Source organism: Euleptes europaea, chromosome 9 (genome assembly GCF_029931775.1).
Source record: "Euleptes europaea isolate rEulEur1 chromosome 9, rEulEur1.hap1, whole genome shotgun sequence".
NCBI lineage: Eukaryota > Metazoa > Chordata > Lepidosauria > Squamata > Sphaerodactylidae > Euleptes > Euleptes europaea.
The window spans coordinates 78,469,243-78,492,298 of NC_079320.1; the positions used below are offsets into that span (position 1 = coordinate 78,469,243).

Sequence of the window (23,056 nt, forward strand, 5' to 3'; positions counted from 1 at the left end):
AGATGTAGTCTTAGATGCACTTGGTTGATTATCTCAGCAATAGCTAAGATCCAATCATTTATCTAGATGATGATCATAAGTTTAAGTTCAGAGATATTTAAGACTACTGTTTTTCAAAAGACTGCTGTCCCCCCCCCCCATAAAAATGCATTGATGTGATAAGCAAATCAGGTATCTGTGGATGGAACTCTCTGAAGAGATTAGGTGAGATTTCTGTATGTGTGTGATTTGGGTTTACAGAAAATTTCCTAAAAGCAGTTTAAGACACTAGAGATCTGGATGGATAAATCCTATGAATATATAACAATGGCACAACTGAAACTTTACAAATGAACAATCAAAAACAAAATATAGACAAATGGACACCTTTCTATGATTACATTACAACTAAAAAATAACAATTAGACTCCAAGAGTCGCAGTAGGGGGATCTTAAATCCACCCTACTAGAAAAATAACTATATTAATAAGATGCAAGGGGGTAGACTCCAAGAGTCGCAGTAGGGGGATCTTAAATCCACCCTACTAGAAAAATAACTATATTAATAAGATGCAAGGGGGTAGTACTAGGCGCTACACCGCTAAATATTATTTTAATAAGTTATTGCTGTTCTTTTTCTTTTTTTTCTTCCTTCCCATCCCTTTTTCCCTTCTGTACCCCTATTTATCGTTGAAAATCAATAAAAATATTTAATAATAATAATAATTAAAAAAAGACACTAGCCTGAAAGCTGGTTTGCTTTACATTTTACTTACTTTTATATGGTTGAGAAGTGTTAGGAGCTTTGATAATTTTGGCACATGTTTCTGCAATAGTTATAGGGTTAAGTTTCACAGGCTTGTATTTTTTAAGGTCTTGTCTAATAAAGAGATTTATTTTTTAATAAAAGATAAAATTTTCCAAAGGTTTTCTGTCTGGTTTGCTGGTACTAGTTCAAAGAACAGAACTCACAGTTAATTCATTTGCATTGTCTTAGAAAGTTAATTAGCCCAGATTCTCTATTTGGATGCAGGAGTAAAACATCTCATTACCGAGGTTCTGCTCTAGCTCGGAGTGCTTAGCGAATCCTGTGAAGGGGAGTTTTTGGAAAGTGGGACTGGATTTTCCCTCCTCCCCCAATCCATTATGAGTCTCCAGTATGTTTCCCCCTTACACAAAAATCAAGCAGACATTCTGAGCAAAAGTCTCGACTTAGCAACAGGCTGGATGCGGTAACAAATGAACTGCAATCTATACAAGATTGACAAGCAAGTGGTCAATGAGAAAACAGATCAGCTACTGATGAGTCAGCCTGTTCTACATGGGGTTGCACAATTCCTACAGAAGCAGGTTTGTAGCTGAGGGGATGCTACTAAATTCATAGCTCTATTCAGAGGCATATATTTCCTCTGTAGTAGTACCAACCACTTTTTTAATAGCCATTTTGGTTGATGCGCTTGCTGTGGCCTTTCCTTGGAAACCCAAATTTGGTCATGGTTACCCATACTCCCAGATTACATCCAGGTTCTGCAAGAGTGAAAGAGGGCAGTAGTTTTCAAACTAGCATCCTGAGGAACACTGGATTTCCTTTGAAGCAAGGGTCCGAAATTCCCTTATTGGCAGTGAGAACTAGTAGGATGGAGTGTGGTAACAGCTAGCATGGTCCAGTGGACCAATAGCTCTCTCAATCTCCCTACATATCAGGCTGTTGCAAAGATAAAAAGTGGCAGGCACGTACATCACTCTGAATTCCTTGGAGAAAGAACAGAATAAAAATAATTGATTTAAAAAAAACCTCTTGCAAGTGCATGCATGTTGCTGCCACAGCTCTGCATGTCATATGGGTGAGGGTTTACACTGAGCATCCCATGGGTTTAAAACAGAGGTGTGGAATGGAAAATTCACCAGTACTTCATTTTCCACAGATGTTTTCCCAAAGATTCATTGTTCCACAACACTAATAATCCAGATATTAAAAATCAATTGAGGAATTTGCCTGACTAGCTATGCAGGTCAAATCAACACCGAAGCTAACATTTCTATGTTCCCTGTGATCACTAAGCTGATATGAAACTACCAAGTAATGCTCCAGAGAGTGACAATAAAACTGAGGTGCCCGGGAGATCTCTGGGAAGCAAGTTAAATTGAAATAGATCAATGAACAACCACATCTATGGCATATCATGCACAGTATTTTTGTGTGTGCTAAGATTAGTGTGTTGACATCTTTCAGCATCTTAAGGTTTTTCTTACATTTAAAACAATGCCAGGGAAGTCCATGCTACACTGTCTTTAAATTTTTGCAAGTACTATTACAATAAAATTAATTTCCACATAAAGCTTTGAATTTGTCTGAATATAACATCCAAACCATACTCAATTTATCCCCCCCAGCAGTACTACTTAAATTTCGTTAACAAGTAAACGAACATGCTAAATCAGATCACACTCTGTGGACACAAGAATATTTTTTAATTAAAATGTTTCCAGAAAAACCACACCACTGGGTTCAAAGATGCTCAGAAGCACAGAAACGTTCTTCCAAGAATCTCTGACACTTATCCTGAAATTAGAGAAAAGACCCCTCCTTCTCCTGAATTAGGAGAACAGCAGAGGTGGCCACAAATTTTGTCTAGGTACACAGGTCAGCTTGTCAGGGTTCTTCAATGCAAAGGTTAACAGTGACTAAGCTTGTTATCCATTTTCAAAATATAAGCAACTAAATTTCATCTCTTCACCATAGCTGACAACTTTCTCCACTAACTAATAAACAATGAAAAACGAGAAAGAAGAAATAATGGGCAGATCACTATGAAGAGAAAAGTGCAGAAAGAAAGGGAAAGAGGGACAACTCCAGAACAAATAGAAGTACACACGTTTTGGTACTTAGAACTACTCAACAATTTATAAATGGAAATGCAAGCTACTCTCCTATTATAAGAGGACTTCCCCCACAGTAAACATCAATATTCCCTCTACCCAATAGGAGTAGAAGAATATCATTGCTTACAGACAGCTTGCTGTCTACTACCAAGCTTCCCCTGCTAAGTGCAACTTCATGGATATACCAGACTACTCACGGGGCCCAATGGGCAAAACTGAGGCCCTATAGAGGCCCTGGGAATGGAATGTGCACCCAGACTATTCTATGAAGCTCCCAGGTTCTGCTGCAAGCTTTCCAACACTGGAAGCATTCACACACAGAAAGCTGCCTTATACTGAATCAGTCCACTGGTCCATCAAGGTCAGTACTATCTACTCAGACTGGCAGTGGCTCTCCAGGGTTTCAGGCTGAGGTCTTTCTCATCACCTATGACTTGATCTTTTTAACTGGAGGTGCCAGGGATTGAAACTGGGACCTTCAGCATGCCAAGTAAATGCTCTACCCCTTAGTCACAGCCCCCTCCCCGTGAAAGCAGAAAGACAAAAAAACAAACGAGGAGGGAATGGGGGGGAAGGATAGTCTTTCGTTCTGACAAATAACGACTTAAAATTAAAACACGAACTATTTTATACTTCCCTCATTATTCCCAAAAGGCACCTACACTTTGGTTTCAATAATATGCAAACAAATTAAACAGATTTATCTAGAGGCAGTACTGTACTTAAGACTCAATTTATTACTATCTGGATTATTTACCAGGACACATACTGCAGCAAAGACTATTGCAGGTGTAAAGAATTCAATGCAAAACCCTCCACTCTGTACTCAAAGCCACTAGAGACTTCTCATTTTTTAAGTCAGTTCAAGCAAGGTTAAGATAGGCTGGAAAGAGCTGGTATATAAGGTGTGCAAACACACCACGTCCACAGAAGGGCAAGGAGACAAAAGCTTCCCTTTCATTTGTCCAAGAAAGACACCCTGGGCATCAAGCATTCAAACGATACACTTCCCTGGATCAGTAGTGACACGCTTACTAAAGTATATCACCCTGACCTGGATGGCCCAGGCTAGCCTGATCTCATCAGATCTCAGAAGATAAGCAGGGTCAGCCCTGGTTAGTAGCTGGATGGGAAACCACCAAGAAGAAGAGTTGGTTTTTATATGCTGACTTTCTCTGCCACTTAAGGGAGAAACAAACCGGCTTACAATCACCTTCCCCCAACAGACATCCTGTAAGATAGGTGAGGCTGAGAGAGCTGTGACTAGCCCAAGGTCACCCAGCAGGCTCCATGTGTAGGCGTGGGGAAACAAATCCAGTTCTCCAGATCAGAGTCCACTGCTCCAAACCACAGCTCTTAACCACTACACCAGGGTTGCTGCACACAGGCAGGCATTTATTTACAAAATTTATATCCTGCCTTTCTGTCCTCACAAGGGCCACCAAGGAAGCTAACAAATTAAAACATATATGACAAAATAACATTTTAAAACCATTAAAATCACTTCTCCCAACATGCATCACTGAAACAAATTAAAAACAGAGTTAAAATACATACAAAGATATAAAAAATGGCAAACCACCTCTGAATGTCTCTTGTCTTGAAAACCCAATGAGGCAAGTTGATGGCCAAAATAAAAAAGTTTATCAGTCCTCCAGTGGACTCCCACCCACATTTTTCATCTCAATGAGTTAGGGACCCACAATTATTACCTGCTGGAAAAGTAGGAGCACATCCACATTCCTGCTTTACTTTCTTCTACTATGGGATGGTGACAAAGATGCCATGTTCCACCAAGTTTAAACATAGGCTCCCTGCACAGCAAGGTGAGGAAAAATCTTACCACCACCCTTTTACATTTTTTTTGTATGTGTGTGTGTGTAGAGTGCTGTCAAGTCGCAGTCGACTTATGGCGACCCCTTTTGGGTTTTCATGGCAAGAGACTAACAGAGGTGGTTTGCCAATGCCTTCCTCTGCATAGCAACCCTGGACTTCCTTGGTGGTCTCCCATCCAAATTCTAACCAGGGCTGACCCTTCTTAGCTTCTGAGATCTGACGAGATCAGGCTAGCTTGGGCCATCCAGGTCAGGGCTTTACATTTTGGGATTTTCTAAAAATCTTCATAGTGGGACCTGGAGCAGTTTAATAAGTGGGATGAACAAGAGCAAACCTCGGCTTTTGCAGAACTCTGCTGGCACTTTCTCTCCTCTTTCACTTTTCAAGTCCATGAGGACAGAAGAACTGAACTACTCTCGCATTTCAATTGCAATAGTCTCTCTCGGCTTTAACTAGGCTTCTGATAGCTACCTTAAGAAAATTTATTTTGAAAGAGACAACTCACAGCAGAAGCTTCAATAAACTCCAAAAGCTTTCCACTTAATTCATGTCACAAGTCTGCCTGAGGCACATAGCATATTCTGCACCACCCAGAAGTCACTGCATTCTTTTAAAAGAACAAAACTGCACAAGTTATTGAAGTAATCTACTTGACAAAAACAGTAACTGAAGCATCAATGCTATGTGCAATTATATCACAGTGGGTCTTGAACACAAAGGACATTCCTTTGAAGAACCATGCATGGGATTGAATAGATGCGCTGATTAAATGAAATTATTTCCATTCCCATTCTGCAAACTCTATTGGCTGCCCGTCTGTTACCAGGATCAGTCTAAGGTACTGGCTATCACATACAAAGCCCTTCATAGCCTTGGCCCCACTTATTGGCCAGACCACCTCTCTCCACCATGACAACTTAATTCAAGTCAACAGGGGCTTCTGCAGGAGCCAACCTGTAAATCAGGGGTGGGGAACCTTTTTCCTGCCAAGGGCCATTTGCACATTTATAACATCATTTGGGGGCCATACCAGGTGTAGATCTCCAAGAGGGGGGGGAGAGGCTAGGGTTGCTAGGTCTCCGGCCACCACCTGGAGTTTGGCAACTCCAGGGGAGGCCACGCAGAGAAAGCCTGGAGGGCTCCCCCGGTCCCCCCCTCCCAGGCGGGAGGGCAGCCAGTGGTGGGCTTGAGAAAACGAGGCGCCAGGGGGGCGCAGCCCACAGTCAATCGGCAAGGGAGAAAGGGAGGGAAGGTAGGAAGGAAAACAGAGAAAGAGGAAAAGGGAGAGAGGGAGAAAAAATGAAAAGAGGGGGAGAAAGAAAAGGACAGAGGGTGACAGACAAAGAAAGAGAGGGAGAGATAAAAGCCTTTCCCCCCCCCACACACACACCTGCCGGCCCCACGCAACTGGGCCTCAGGCTCCATGCCCTCCCCCAGAGTCCACAAAAGGCCCTCCGAAGCCCAATCAGCTCCTGCGTGCATGCTCTGCCGCCGGGAGCCACGGGCCTCTTTCCCACCTCTCCCTCTCGCTGCTTAACAGCCGATAGGCAGTGAGAGGGGCTTACAGTGTGCCCCGGCATTCCTGCATGCTGCGGCAATAGGGGGCAGCCTTGGGGGAAGGGTCCCTCCCCTTCCTCTCACCCACCAACAGAAGTCGGCGAGAGAAGGTCCAAAGGGCGCCGCAGCGCCCCTGCAAGCCGCGGCCCCAGGAACACCCTTGGGGAGGGCCGTCGTGCGCCGTGCCTCCGCGGCAGGGCCCCGGAGTACCGAGGGCCACAAAAAATGTCCTCGGCCCCTGGGCCTGAGGTTCCCCATCCCTGCTGTAAATGGACAAAATCAGCAACTGCCCATACACATGCTTTCTCTGTTGTGGCTCCCGCCTTGTGGAATGGCCTGCCTGAGGAGGCCAGGAAAGCTCCCACTCTCCCGGCTTTTCACAAACTATGCAAAACTGAACTATTCAAGAGGGCTTTTCTGCACAGGTAACAGAACTGCACAGCACAACATGGTGTTACAAACTTGCTTGGATAAATGATTAAGGACTGTGGCCTATACTGCTGTGTTTAGCTTATTGTAAGTAGGATCCTATTTATATAATTTCTGTACCGCTTAATGTATCCTTGAATACTTATGCTATGCTTCAGTTCTTTCTGGTGGTTTCAGACTTCTAAAATCCTAACGCACTGGTTATTGAAGGTCCCATTTTTGTGATTGCACTGGCTCACTATGTGTAATCTTGCCTTGAGTTCCTTTGAGAAAGGCAAACTATAAACAATGTAAATAAAATACAATAAAAAAACAGGACCGTATATAACACTGACAACGTACTACAGAATAAATGCAGAGATAGAATTCTAAAAGTTGCTAATCGTTGTTTCTCAAAAATTAAACGCTAGAAACAACAAGAAAAGAACATTTCACAGATTTACTTCCTCATATTTAAGTCTAGCTGTAGACATCAGCAGAGGAAGCTAAAGTATTTAGCAAAAACATAGGTGGTGGAAAGTGCTGTCAAGTTGCAACTGACTTATGGCAACCCTTCTTTGGGTTTTCAAGGCAAGAAGTGAGCAGAGCTAGTTCGCCATTGTCTGCCACTGCATAGCAACTCTGGTATTCCTTGGTGGTCTCCCATCCAACTGCTGGCCAGGGCTGACCCTGCTTAGCTTCCGAGATCTGACAAGATCAAGCTAGCCTGGGACATCCAGGTCAGGGCAGCAAAAATATTAGCATTTAGCAAAAGCAAAGTAAAACATTTCAGTATTAGACAGCTTTTGTGTTGAAGTTTGTGCTGTGTACAACAACCAACCACATGCCATTATGTAGTACCCCTGTTTAATTTATAACATAGCATTAAATGTTTTGTTACAGACAGACGCATAACCCTAAAATATAATGTAATTTGTCTCAACCTTTCGGCAGCATAGAGAAGCTGCAATAAGTGACACTAACAGCAACCTAAAGATAACTCAATAAACCTTACAATTAGTTTAACATGCCTAAAGGAGTTCTAATCTTGTATTTCTTGAACTAACATCCACTCAAGACACAAAGCAAACCTCTTCTGAAATGGGGAAGATTTTCTAAAACAGTTCCAAAGGTATTGCCCAAGTTAAAACAAAACACTCTTGCAAGATTGCCCAAAACCATTTCATTATATTCAGGACAGTCATTAGAATGCAAGAAAAAGGAAAGGCCCTACCTAAAAAAGCTTGAATCATTACTCAGTTCTATTAAGAGCTCTCTTAGCCCCACCTACCTCACAGGGTGTCTGTTGTGGGGAGGGGAAGGGAAGGTGATTGTAAGCCGGTCTGATTCTTCCTTAAGTGGTAGAGAAAGTCGGCATATAAAAAGCAACGCTTCTTCTTCATGTCCCCAATTCAATTTTCACACTCACTCTCATTTCAAGATGCTTTAGGGACTCTACCGTTTTGCAACTGAAAATCCTTGAGATGGGCAAATCATTAGGGAGTGTTTAATTAGGCAATTAATTAGTGTTCCTCCTCTGATCCAAATAAAAACCTCAGGAGTCTTCCACACAGCATACCAACACCCACCAAAACTGAAAAACGATCTCCCCTCTTTTGTTTTCTCCCTTTCAAATAATGCTCAATTGCCTTCAACATTCCATGTCTACTGGAGGGTAACAAGCACACTTAGTTCTTGTTGCACCATAGTCTGTGTGTTTGTGTGTGTGGGGGGGTCTTTTTAATTTACAAGATAGTGTGAGGCTTTCAGGAGGGAAGATGGCATGGTGTAGCCCAATCTACTCTGATCTTGGAAGCTAAGCACGGTTGGCACTTGGCTGGGAGACTACCACGGAAGACTCTTCAGAGGAAGGCAATGGCAAACCATTTGCTTCTCTCTTGCCTTGAAAGCCCCTGGCTGGGGTCACCATAAGTAGATTGTGACTTGACAGCATATATGCACATTTGTCTGCAGGTGACCCCCATTTCACCGGTCTCATAACAAGCAAAAGGCCACAGTTCAATAGCAGAAAGGATGATGGCAGATTACCATATTTATCCTTGGAAAAGGAACCTTTGAATAGATGGACATGAAGTGAAAGTTTGATCACTTTGAAAGGAAGCCTAGGAGAGATCAACAACCTAACAGCTGGAACAGCAAAATTTGAACAAGTATAAATATTTCAGTGGTTTAAAAAACTCTTGTACGAGCTGAAAACAATCATTAGTAAGATGACTGGATTACTATGAAGAGAAAAGGGAAGTTCAGGCAAAGCTCTCTACTACTCCAAATAAAAACCACACCTGCTCACAATTCCCAGGGTAGTTCCTCAGAATGCAGACTCAAGTACACTAATGCTCTAACTTAATAATTCAACTAAAATAGCAATTCTCTTGCGCAAGTTTATTTACATAGCTCCACTCCAATAAGAACTGATTTGTGGGATGCCTCAAGGTTCCACCCTGTTGTCCATATTATTGAAAACATCCATACAAAGCTGTTGAGTAAGGAAGTTCATATTTTTGTTTTCAATTAATCAAGGATTTGCACTCTCTACACACTTTCTTGCACTTTAAGATTATGAGTCTAGGGAGTAACAAAGAAACAGTGCCTGAAGTGGAACCACACAAACAGGAGCAAGTTCAGTTCTCAAAAATAATAAAAAAATGTCCATTAAGTTCTATGGGGCAAAATAAACTGTCCTCCCCACACTGGAGACACTTGAGAACGGGACAGACCTGGCCATTCTGCCCTTGTTCCTATTCAAAAAGTGCCTTAGACTAGAACCCTTCACTTCCTTTCCTATTAGTGAGCAGTTACCTTCATTCTTATGGAGACAGTGCCCTCAACTACTTGAAAATCCTAACAGGGTAGAAAAAGCAGGATAAAATTATTTTAAATAAATAATAACAGATGGTCAAGGCCCCACTGAAAGGGGGATGCTCCGTGTGTCTTTGTGCAGAGCTACTGACACTCATGCAATATACAAATACCCCCTGCACCCCCACTCTGTTCATCATGACGACCAGCATTCTGCTGGTGTGAAATTCGTTGTTGTTTTTAGCAAATCAAGAAGTACATTGTAGTTTGATTAATTCGCCCATGAAATTGTTCTTTGACAGGAAGTCTGTGTGTACTCAACACATTTCGCCCACCTTCCTGACTGCTTAGATTAGAATCTTTGTCAGCCTGGAGACCTCTGCATTTAGGTGCAAGTACTACAAGTGGTCAGTGCAATGTCATGCTGGGTAACCCATGCCCAGCGGTCAAGGCAGTAGACAGTTCAGTCCTTGGGTACAACTATGGAGAAGTTACATCCCAAACAGTGGATAAAGGCACACAATCTTTCTTTGCTGTCTAAATATTAGCGGGTGCAGGCATTCATGAATAAGTTGGGTCGCATCACACTGCCCATTTAAAATGAATATAAGGTCACATGACTGCAGCAAGGAAGCACACTAGGTCTCGGACAGTATTTTCAAAATGCCACTTCAAAGTCTGTCAGCTATTCATTCCTCTATTAGGGCATAAAGTAAGGTCCCATAGTGCGTACGCATGCATACACACACACCCTTCCCAAAGAGTTCTCAGCAGCTATCTAATTGCAGGCATAGAAAACGTTTTCCTATCACCACTACAATATTTTCAGTTGCAGCACCTGTAAGACCTTTGTCTCTTGAGGTTGCAGCTTTGATCCACACAGCCCACCACTTCCCTGCACAAAAAAAGAGATGTTAAAATGCTGGGCAGCTTCACAGATACCCCTTGCCACCACAAAACTTAGCAGAAGCCACACAGACATACTATCCTGAACTTCAAAAGCAAAAAAATGGGCACGGTAAACTCAGAGAGGAGAATGCAGCAACTCCAACTACTGTGCTGAAGGCCAGGGAGCCAGACGCTACACACAGCTTTGGAATCAAGGACCGGACATGTTTTTTAAAAACCTCAAATCATTGAAGAAGACTGCTGAAGCAGCTCACTGATACAACAAAGAAGTTCAGTGGCTGAGACAGAAAAACATAGCTTTGCAACAGAAGAGTTTCAACAAATGGCTGAATCAAACCAAGATGTTCAATAACTGGACTTGGAGGCTAGTGAGTGTCATCAAGTCACAGCTGATTTTGAGAGATGCCAAGAACTAATGTAGCTCTTCCTCCCATCCAGATACAAATGTTTCACTGATCTTCTCAAAGCATCTGAAAACCTGCAAGGAATGGGGTACTCTGAGTAGCCTCAGTACAGATACCTTGCATCTTCTCGGCTAAAACTTTACTGAGAAAGAAAAGAGAATGGAATCAGCTAACCCACTGACAGATTAAGAAAGCCAGTGTATTGTGTTACCAGATGAGGGAGCATCAGAGGAAAACAGAATGGCAGCAAAAGCAACTCTTCAGACAATGATTTGAGGCCGTTAAAGACCAACAAGATTTCCAGGGAATAAGCTTTTGAGAGTCAAAGCTCCCTCTGTCAAACACTTCAGATACATTAGAAACTTCATCAGATTCTTCAATGTTCATATCTTTCATTTTCAATTAATCTAAAGGTTCATGAAAGAATGACAGCTTATCCTAAGCCAGTGTAACTTAGCCAGCCCATAAACAAAATTAAAAAAAAAACATTTGTGATTTTTAGGATAGTATTAATGATAATGAATGAACAATATTGTAGTTAGCCATCTTGAAGTGCTTCATACATTTAAAGTGCCTGACACATTTAAAAATTAGCCATTTCTCTACAGCCAATGCAGTGAAGTTCCAGTTTCATACTACGTAAGACCTAAGAACGAACCACAGAAAACCCAAGGAGAAAGGATTTTATACATACAATACCCACTTTGCTTTGTATGTTGAAAACAAGGGAATTCACAGTTGGGCAATAAGGGAACTAGCACTTACAGCTGTAAAGAACTTAAAGAATTGAAGGTCTTTAGGGTCCACACCTTAGCAAAAGGTTGTTTTCCAACATGATGAGTAGATCAACAGAGCAAAGCTTTGCAGCCATCTGGTTCAATTCCCAGCATCTCTAGTTCAGAAGCCACCTGAACATTTTAAAAACCCTTCACCACAAGGTCTTTTCCTATGCATGAACAAGCAAAATACATTGGGTGGAGTTGTCCTAAGGAACTTCCTCTAACCCGTAAAGCTTAGGACTGTTTTAGGGGCACACATGTTCAAGAAAATTTAAAATAAAGAATTGTTTAATTCTTCAGTAGAGATTTATTATCCAATCACATCCCTCTGTTGCAATACAGATGTTACAATACAGCAAGAAATTTAGAATTTCAGTTCAGTTAAGAGTTATGCTATTTTTATAAAGACTCAAAGAGCATTTTCTCTCCCTTTCTAGATATAGGTGAGATATATCTATGTCTTTCAGATCACGTGCCAAATCTCAAGTCAACAAATGATAAAGGACATCACTTTTTCTATACATGTATTTTATGAGGTATTTTGCACAGCTTTAATTTGTGCAATTTTGCCAGCTACTAAAATTTCCCATATCATACAAAACGCGTGTTAGTTTTTACAAGATGCAACAATTCTGCATTTTAGCGGCTAGAAGCAATAGTCACTAATTCTTTGTGAAACTTTGGAACATATGGGTTAACTGAAGTCCCAGAATAAGGTATTTTATAAGATTTTTCAATATGACTAATTATGCTACCCTAGAACCTTTGAACTTTCAGGCAAGACCACCAAGTGATGTAGACAAAAACTGTTTTTCTGGAATTTCCTCTAACATGCTTCGAGATATTGTAGGAGCATATGATGGATTTTACCTTGGATGAAGGGCCATCTAGTACATATTTTGTACACTGCTTCTCTTGTGTTCATGGAGGTAGTTTTGAAAGGTGATGTAGAACATAACTTAGTCCACATATCATCTTCTAATTCTTTTTCTAGCTATTTTGCCATAATTTTACAAAGGATGGAGCACTTTAACTTCTGCAAACCAAAACGAAATGAAATTATTCAGAATCCAAGCTAGTTGACAACATTAAAACTTCCTCACGGGAGTACAACAAACACTATTTAGTACTGCTTTTAAATTCTAGAGCTCTATGTATCATGACTACTGCACGCTTAAAATCAGGCACCTTCCCCCAATGTTTCAAAGTGACTGCTGTATTTAACGGAGTGCATGAAAGTAGCATCCCCCATGGCACATGGAAACTGAATCGGGTCAGTGTTTCACAACAGTGAAAATTCCCTATCCCTTGGCAATTATTCAAATCCTATCATCATTAGGATCTGCTACAGAAGCCTATCTGGCACACTGATATTGAATGTTTATTTAGTAGACATTTTGACCAGTAAGCGTTTCAGAAATTATTCTTCTGGCTGGTTTTAGATGCTTTGCAACCTGCCTTCATTTTAAAACAAAAACCATAATGCTTTCGGAAGGAGTTTACACAAGCTTCCATTTGGTCTTGACGGTAAGTGAATAGGGGTCACAATGATCCAAGGAGACAAAGAAGGCTTTTCCATAAAAAAACTGTAAGGTCCCCTGCCCACAGGACACAATAGAAAATTTAAAATATGAACTGCAACCTGTTTCACCAACTTGCGAGTTAATCACAAAAACTGCATAATCAAGCTGCTTGGTGTGAAGAGCAATTCTGTTGGGCATAAAAGCAGGGGTGAGCACAGCAAGCTGTGGATCAAGCACAGGCAACCTTTTTGAACGGAATGCCGAAAAACCCTCCAGCATTTACCTGTTGGAGACATTGGCGTACAGGCAAATAAAAGTGGGGGAGGGGAAGTTGAGGGTTTTGCTTGGAGAGATGTGCTTAAAGTCAACTGTGCCCCAATGGCACTGCACCACCTGAGGGGCTTGCCTCAGACCTTTGGCCGGAGAACCAACCAAACCCTGAGTGCCAACCAAACAGAGAATACACATTTTAAATAGCTACAAATTTACAACAGTTGAGTTTTTATTTTCAAATAAAGCCTCCTCTCATTTTTACAAGGCAAGCTTCATCATATTTTCTTCTGCAACAAACCAATTTGTATGCTAACAACAGAGGAAAAGTGATGACCTGCTGCCCCTTTGCAATTCTTCCAATGTGAGTTTCTGTAAAATCCATTGTGGGTATTCACATAATACAATCCAACACTGGACAACAATAATCTACACTAGTATTTAATATAGGGGGAATAACAAGAACAACATTCTGGCAGATTATATTCTACAGACGCAAATATTTCATATAGTACAGAACTGCTTATGCACATTTTAAAAGTTCTATTAATTAACACACAGAGACAGGCAATTGTATAAAACCATTTAAAAACCAGCTCAATGTCCACTTTGCACTCCCTTGCTTATTTAGTTTCATCTGATGAAGATGAATTTCTTTTTCACAATAAGAATACCAAAACGTTTTAGAGAACTAAGAAGTAACACCCCTCAAGTTGAGAGCCAGTTGCAGTGCAGTGGTTAGAGCATCAGACTAGGATCTGGGGGAACCAGGTTCAAATCCACACTCTGCCACAGAAGCTGGTCGGGTGACCTTGGGCCTGTCACAAACTCCCAGCCTCATAGAGAAGAGGCGAGGGGAAGGATGTCACCTGCTCTGGATCCCCATTGACGAGAAAGGCAGGGTATAAATGAAATCGATTATAATAATAAGTTACACGAACACAGAGAAGCAAATTCTTGGTTAAGAATTGTATCTTTCCCATGGCAAGTGACTCTCCAGATGGGGAGCCCCAAAGCCAGGGGGATGCTACATAGGTTTAACAGATACAGGCCCACCCAGTCCTTTCTCAGGCAGGCCCCTCCTGCAGCCCTAGGATGATTCTCTGTTGTAAAGTGAGTAGTTCAGGCTACACCTTCAAAGAATGAAAATACCTCATAAGTATTCCATTTTGGAACTAAAAACTTGTTCTGCACCAAGTTCAACCAGCTTCATGAGAGAGAAGATATTGTGGTATGTTGATGTATTCGAAGATGCACAAATAAGTAATAGCAAAAAGTCTGACACCACAGCTTTTGGCACGATGATCCTTTAAGAGCAACTGGTTGCCATCACATACCACTCAGTACACAAAGGAAACATGCATGATAAGTCTCTGAACAGCAAAGGCAAGAAGCTTGCTAAGAAGCATATGAAAGATTCAGAGTGGTTTGTTCGTCAAAGCTTTGGGTTTCCCTGTAGACCCCCCAAATATCATAGAATCGCAAGGGACCACCAGGGACATCCAGTCCAACCTCCTGCACAATGCAGGAAATTAACAAATACCCCCCTCCAAAGGCACACATGCCTCCAGTGATCATACCCAGAAAATGGAGGGGAAAACCCTCCAGGATCCCTGGCCAGTCAGGCGTGGAGGAAAATTGCTTCCTGATCCCTCGCCTAATGACTCACACTCTATCCCTCAAGGCATTTAAATGGAAATCCTCCTCAAATTAATAACACATCTAGCCTTTGCAGCAGTAAGTAAAAGTGAGCTTTCAAAGAACGCCCTGTATCAGTGGGAAATTTCAGCTTACTCATCTGACATCAGTCCATGTAGCTCTTTTGACTGGAGCTGCACAATCCCTGCCATAAACCTACTTTCTTTTCTTTTTATCCCAGTCCAACCTGCAATATTGCTTTATACAAAATGCAGAGGAAGACCTATAGCAAAATCACTGGTTAACTGTAGGCTAGCGGCTTGGGTACTAGCACAGTATTTCATAGCCAATATTTCATCTGCTGGTATGAATAATCATTTTTCACATTTACTCTGCAGATAAAACCTACAGGAATTTCTAGTTAATTTTACCGGTCATTAGCTGCCTTTATACTGTATAGGAAGTCAAGGTGGCTTAGAATGTAAACAGCTTGCAATGTTAACATCTGGCCTGTTCATTTCAATCTGGTTTTAGGCCGGGGTCTGAAACAGCACTTGTGGCCCTGGCTGATGATATGATTAATCTTGTATACGGGTAATACATTGCAGCTGTTAAGACCTATTAAGAGCATTTGGTACAGTCAACCATGATATTTTTGTGGATCAACTGTAGTCAATGTTTGGGATAAAAGGGATCACCTTTGACTGCCTTTACTAGGCAGACTATGTTTACGGGGTGGTTTGCCATTGCCTTCCCCAGTCATCTACACTTTACCCCCAGCAGCAAACTGGATACTCATTTTACCGACTTCGGAAGGATGGAAGGCTGAGCCAGCCTTGAGCCCGCTACCTGAAACCAACTTCCATCGGGATCGAACTCAGGTCGTGAGCAGAGCTTAGACTGCAGTACTGCAGTTTACCACTCTGCTTAAGAGCAAATTATTTCACTCCTTTCGTTTTCATTTCCCTGTTTAATTCAGGAATAACAGACCTCTGTCTGTACAATGCCTGATGCAGTGAGAACCCAAGTGACTAGTACTAGCCAATTTCCTTATGGATTACCTAACTTTTTTTTAACAGAAGGCGGTCTCATTTGATTTAAAAATCTTTTAGTTAGTAAGCTAACAATTTAATTCAACTTGTCATTGCATTTTCTAACAGAAAGCCAAAAAATTGTAAGTTTCACACCATCACCACAGAAACCTATCCCTCATAATGATAACTTACGATACTACTGAAAGATCCTAAGACTTAGGCTCTGGTAAGTCTCCCTGTAAGGGGGGAAACATCAAGAATTGAGAGTCTCAGTTACAGGGTAGCCTCTAAAAAGTCTCACTCTATGCACCTAAGTTACATAGAATGCAAATATACTCAGAAAACTTTGTCATCAATATCAGAAACTGTGACATGATAAGAAGAGGGCGGCAATCTTAAATGTGCTGGGGCCGAATCACCATAGATTTATTGGTCAATACAGCACCACAAAATGTACACACACACAAAAGTTTTAATTGCCCGCCTACCCCATTGAATTTTCTTTGGGGCATACAAGCATCCTGGGGGGACAGGACCTGATTTTTATCCAGTTTACAAAAGCTTCCCTACCTGCCTTTTCAGAGACAATTCAGGCTCTCTATGGGCAACTGTTTTCCCTTATATTCCATGTGTAGTGGACAGACTGTCTGATTAGAATCAAACTCTAACACTGTGCTGCAACTCACTAGATAACTTTAGGCCAGTCACACTTCAGCCTGATCTGTTACACTGGGTTGGTGCAAGTAAAATTCAAATATTATTAATACGGTCGACTGACCAATCACGTGCCAACATACCAAAATTTCAAGACTCAATAGTTTTGCACCGCAGAATCACAGACTACCCATACATATAAAGGTGTAAGATCAATAAAAGCAACCCCTGGTTAAAATTATCATCTTAAAATTGATAAAATTGTAAAATATTCTAACACTCATTCTCTAATAGAGATTTGCGTATTTTAATAGCAACAGCGCAGAACTTGGCAGTTTGGAGCGTAAGCTGAGGGTCTTCTCCTAATAGGAGCTTCTTTGCCAAAAGCTCAACTGACTCTTCAGGGAATTTACCACGTAGGGGGGAAATAAGCTTTGATCTAACTTCGTGGTAGAATGGGCAACATATTAGTGCATGTTCGATGGTTTCAATGTCCCCTGTTCTACATGGACATAACCTCTCTGATCTAAGGATCTTCTTATATTTCCCTTCTAAAACAACCGATGGTAGGGCCTGGCATCAGGCAGCCTTCCTATAACTAATAGACTCAAGGTGATAAAAATAAGCCGCAGGTGAGACTAAGTATCTAAATGTATCAGGGTTGGAGGAATACCATGTAAATCATCCAGATCTCATTGGACAGACAGCAGGATAAAAATGTGAGCTATTAAAATGTGTTCCAGCTACATCCCAATTACAGCTGTTATTTTGTTTACCACAAATCACTGGCACAAAATAATAGTAGCATAACATAGTAATTACAATTTCTGCTTTGTTTTCTGATACAATGAAGCTTTAAGGAAATCAATATACAGTATCTATGGATTGTCCTGCTTTATCTTAATATCTAGTAGAAACAACAACACACAGTAGAAATGATGCAAGATTAGTCATTGTGCCACAGCAGCTCAACTGTTGGGCATGGATGAACCAAACCCATACTTGCCATTGAAACTCACTGGGTTCCCTCACAAGGTACTCTGTTTAGCCTACCTCATGAGGTTGTTGTTCACACTGTCCAACCTTCTTGGACAAATGGCAGGATACGATTCTGACAAGTACCCTGAAGCTAAACTGAGAAATATGGAAGGGAACAAACACTTTTCTATGTTGAGCTGCGAAATCTGGAGAAAGAATCTCCATGAGAGTAGACTGATGCAATTACTCAGTTAATAAATAATTTGTGGGAAATATTCACTAACTAGCTTCCAGTTCACAAAAACGTACACTTTTCAATCCAAAACTAACGCATCACCATAACACTGAATAATGCGAAGTTCTACAGTACTAACATAACTGTTGGTAGGTATGTCATATTGCAAGGATGCAACTAAAGTTCCCGAGCAAGGCAAACTTTGAACTAAATTAGAAATTGAAAGCAGTATTGCTCCAGTGTGTTGACATGAGCTAAAACCAAAACAAAACCCATTTTAACGAGAAACCATCATCTCAGAATAGCAGACTGTGTTGTGTTCAAAACTTTAAAAAACCACCAACAAAAGCTTAGTATTCTGATAAGTGTGGAAATTTTAAATTATTTAAAAGTGAGTGTACAGACGTTTGCAGTAATGATCCTTTAAAAGTGAGTGTACAGATGTTTGCAGTAATGATCCTTTTTAGCTATCTCTCATGTGCTTGCTGGTGTTGAACCACTCTCTCTGGAGTCTTTATCACTTCCCTCAATGGAGTTATGCACCATCCAGAGCTGACACAGATCAGTGCTGCTACGTATCTATTATCACCCTTGCATCCCAATGTACATCCATCTCTTGCATTTCTTGCTGTGTGCACACTATTTCTGCATCTTGGCTCCCTTTCCTTGGAGAAACTGATTTTGCCCCGTGACTCCTCATAAAAATAGCAAAGATTTAGTCAAAAGAAAGGTACTGCTTGTAGGGCAAGGATGAAATTATGTTTGTTCACACCAATAAGTAGGATAGACTGACTCTATCAACATTCCTGAACACCCACCTTGAAATATATTCACAATAAGCTGTAAATATATAGACTTCACAAGATTCCTTTAAATTTAACATTTATACATATATCTGACCAAAAACATTGTGAAGCAATAAAACACATGTGCTTGACTTCATATTCACACACAACTTTGTAATTTAAGAATATGAAGCTATCAACAATTGCTATTTGACACTGAGAACACTACTGGCAATTCATAGTCATAAACAAGAAAAAAGACAAACAGAACTTAGAATAGCAGTTCACAAACTTTGAGAAGAGACCCACTTCTAAACTTTCTGTATGTTTAAGAACCCTCTGGTAAAGTAGCTTCACACTACTTTCTTGCTCCCCAGCATAAAATGCAGGCATCTCCAATCAGTTAATACTGAACAAGCTTATATTTTATTGTTCATGTTTTATATCTATATAAATATATTTATATTTATATACCCAGGAAGAAGCTGGGTTACATGGCCAATTTGTACATAATGGACAAACAAACCCAAATTTGTCATTGATCCTCTCAAAGCTCACACTATTCCTTCTCTTCCATCCTGGCCTCATGACTCACCTGCAAGAGAATCTCAACCCCAAGGTTGACAACCTTTGTCATACTAAATCTATGTTCAGACTATAGAAAAGCTAGATCAAACCTTCCACAACAATGGTATGAGATTAGAGAAAGTGATGAACTATAAAACAAAGCAAACAGCATGTTACTTTATCAGAGCACAATAGTATCACCTTGCTGACAGCTGCAACCAAACGAGCCTTCTGAATTAAGTATCACATTAATAAGCTCCATATTTCCATGACATGTTTTGAAATAAAGTGTAAAGCTGCAAACAAGGTCACATTAACGAAAGCTGCAAATTTTTCTTTGTGACATTTGGAATCCAGTGATCTTTATAAGATAAACTGCTGCCCTTTCACCAACAAGAATTTACTTTCAGCACAATTGTATTGTCTAAAGTAAACCTCATACCTCAAAGGCCAATTCCACCTCCTAACACAATGAGCTTTTTTGCCAGATGACGAAAACCAGTCAATCAAGCAAATTAAGTAAAACAACTCTGATAACTCAAGAACTTACAGCAAGGACAACTGAGAACTGCTGACGCCGCATCAGTATTCAATAAAAGGTGTGATGCAGATTGCAGGACACCATGAAATAGCATGATTGAAGAGGGCCCCTAGGAGGAAAACTGGGGCAAGTTCTTCAAGCAGACTCCGCGCGGTATTGCTCAGTATCCTCACAATAGTCGCTGCATTTCAAAGCCTGACTCACAAAGAGGGAGTTTATTTCCCACAGCAGATTCAAGGTATACAAGGCCACATGCCTTCCAACCCACGCAGTTTGTGAGGATACCTCAGCTACTGAACTATCACCAAAACCCTGGGAGAAAGCTGGGAGAGCAAGTTACGTAATGCAACACACTGACCAGTTTAACCATGTAATCATGCGGCTAATACAACAGCTCTCGTTTAAAAGGGCTGCACCTCATTACAGATACTGGCACGCACGTCCTTGAAATACCAAGCACTGCATTATTTGTGCTGGTCTTCCTCTCACAGAGGGAAAAAAAAGAAAAGAAGACAGCATCCACTCCACCCTCCCTAAAAAGCACTACAGCTTTCCTAAGTTCCTCTTGCCTCTCCAAGGCAAAGGAGGGGGCACCCCTCCTTCCGCTCCAGAAGGTGATTTTGCAAGCAACGTCCCATTAACCATGCAATCCCACGACTAGAGTAACTGCACACGGGGCTGTGCCACAAGCTGCCCCCACCCAGGACCGGCCATGGCTACAAACCCAACTCCCTTCGATGCAGTATACGCTCTGAATGCAAGCTCCTTCCTCTTTGAAGGGGGCCAAGGATGGGCATGCCCTCGCTACCTTAGGGCACACGCCAGCTCTACTCTTTTTGAGCCCCTGCTTGCATTTCCCCATTCAAACATTTAAAAGTTGTGTTGTTGTTGTTTTGCCAAAGCGCCTGCAGTTAAAACAGACGCTGGGACCGGCCACAAACTGGGCACCAGAGAGCCACCCACAACGCCCGAGATGCGGCGAGCTGGGGACCCCCGACAGATTCGGGTGGGCCAGGCGTGGTTTCGGGGGCCGCAAGGGCTCCTGCTTAGCGGACTAGCCCGGCTGCCCTCTCGGGAAGGGGCAGCTTCTCCTGGGCGCCGCTCAGGAGGAGAGCGGACGCGTGAAAAGGCCACCTCCAGAGGAGACCCTCCGAGGACCAGGCGCGTCTCGGCGGGAACTCTCCCCCAGGCCCGGGCCCAGCAGCCACAGACCCCCCGCGCCCCTCGAGGACCAGGCGGCGGGGCCTCCCCCCCCCCAAAAAAAAAAACCGGTCCCCCGGGGGAGGGGCCTGAGGAAGCCCGGATGAGAAGGGAGCCGCTGTCCGGATGCGGGGCCGGCCGGGGCGGCCCGCGAGGAGCCGGGGCTGAGGGGACCGTAGCGGGAGCCCCCCCCCCGCACTTACCCTGTCACAACAGGCGCCATCTTCCACAAACTCTCGCCAAAACTCCTACTCTCGCGAGAGCGAGCCAGGGTGTCCGCCACATGCGTGGGAGGGGGCGGCGGGCAGGCGCGCTCGCGCTCCAACCGCTTTTCTCCTCTTCGCCGGTCGATACCGCGCAGGCGCAAGGATAGCGCGCGCGCGCACACCCCGGTCAACACACCGCAAAAAAAGCAGCGTGTAGAGGGGCGGGGCTCAGAGTGGAAGGGAACCGAAGCGCCGTTGCCCCGCCTACTCAACTCGCTTTTAACTCACGCACGCTCTCTCTAGCGTCTCTCTCGCGTCAGACACGACAGGCGTGGGAACCTCAATCTCGAAGCCTCGCGAGATTTCTCCGGTCAGGGGAGGCGATCGGCGGTTAGTTATCGCGAGAGTGACGGAGGAAAAGAGGCGAGGAAGGATTCTCCTTTCTACTCGCCCGGCTGAAACTTTAGCGTCGGGGAGAGTGGAACGTACCATTGTCACGCAGGGGGGAGGGGGGGACTAGGCGCTGTCGTCAGAGAACCATTCAGAGGAAACGTTGGACGGGACCATTTTAAACGCAAAACGGGGGAGGAGAGGTAGTCCAATTCAGGAGGGGGAGGAGGAGGCTTGGATTTGCCGATCTCTGTATGCACATTTTCCCCACCCAAATTCTGAAAACTAGAAAATAAACCCCCATGCAGAGTTTTGAGACTCTGGGTGGGGGAAAACGTGCATCTAGAGAGCGGCGAACCCAAGGGAAAACCTCCCAGGCATAAATGGCCAAAGAATCAAAGAAAATTCCATTGAGGGGAAATAATAATCCTACCCCCGTTTGCTTGTATTCCGGACTCCTGCTCCTAATAGTTTGTAGTCGTTTGCCCGACTTGTCAACGCTTGCAATTAATCGGAGTCGCAATTAATAAATGTTAATGGAAACTGGGCACGCTTCCGCCGACCTTAAGCCCTTCTAAACTCCATCCGAGTGAAAGAGCGGATTTACACACGCGTTTAACGGGTCAACCCTATGCAGGGTTAGTACTCCAATTTGGCAGTGGGATCTGAGATGCCGGGGATTGAACCTGGGACCTTCTGCGTGCCAGGCAGATACTCCACCACTGAGCCACAGTCCCTCTGTTGAACAGGGAGGGACGTGCTTCTAGATCACTGGTTCCCAACCAGGGGTCCATGGACCCCCAGGGGTCCGCGAGAACTAAATTAAGGTCCGCGAAACAAAGTTATAAACCCATAATAAATTAATATTTTCAATTAAAAGTTCTCTGTTATAAAAATATATATTCAAATATTATTCTAAGTTTAATGTTTAACTAACAGTTATGATTAAAGTTTATTTTCAAATTCTCTGAATTTTTATTTTGAACCTTGGGGTCCCTGCACCGAACAAAAAAGTCCTAGTGGTCCCTGGTCAAAAAAAGGTTGGGAACCACTGTTCTAGATAATGCTGGGTCTGCATGTTCCTTGGTAGATCGTGACCCCAATAAACTAATATTGTTATTTAGAAGAATATTGCCATAAAGCCGCAATTCTTCCAAGTGCTTTGAACAGCTTAAATCAGGGGTCCTATGCTATCTGCTTATTGCATGGACACAACATTCATTCCATGAAAATCCATAAAGTAACCTTTGAGATGCACTGTTTGGCCCTCTCTGCCCCCCTTTCCCTCTTGTTGCTTTGGCGCACAAGTGGTCATCTTTAGATGACAGAGCAGAAGGAGCCGATAGTCGGTTTTTCTGCCTTTTATTTATTATTTATTTATTTGCAAGTTTCTACCCCTCCCTCCCCGGCCAAAGCCAGGCTCAGAGAGGCACCCTTAATTTACTAGAAACGACAGTAGG

General features: G+C 42.5%; 1 protein-coding gene across 2 annotated transcripts in view; it reads right to left on the reverse strand.

The window, feature by feature from the left end:
• RBPJ (recombination signal binding protein for immunoglobulin kappa J region) overlaps positions 1–21,269 on the reverse strand; it is a 52,896-nt gene extending 31,627 nt beyond the window's left edge. The window contains exon 1 of one of the 2 annotated variants that reach the window (XM_056855310.1): positions 21,204–21,269. In XM_056855310.1, coding sequence (XP_056711288.1) covers positions 21,204–21,223 — 20 coding nt within the window. In that variant the 5' untranslated portion in view covers positions 21,224–21,269. Of the gene's footprint in view, positions 1–12,445; positions 12,607–21,203 lie in introns of those variants that run through there. The other variant, XM_056855309.1, reaches the window with a different exon arrangement.
• Between the last annotated feature and the right edge of the window lie 1,787 nt (positions 21,270–23,056).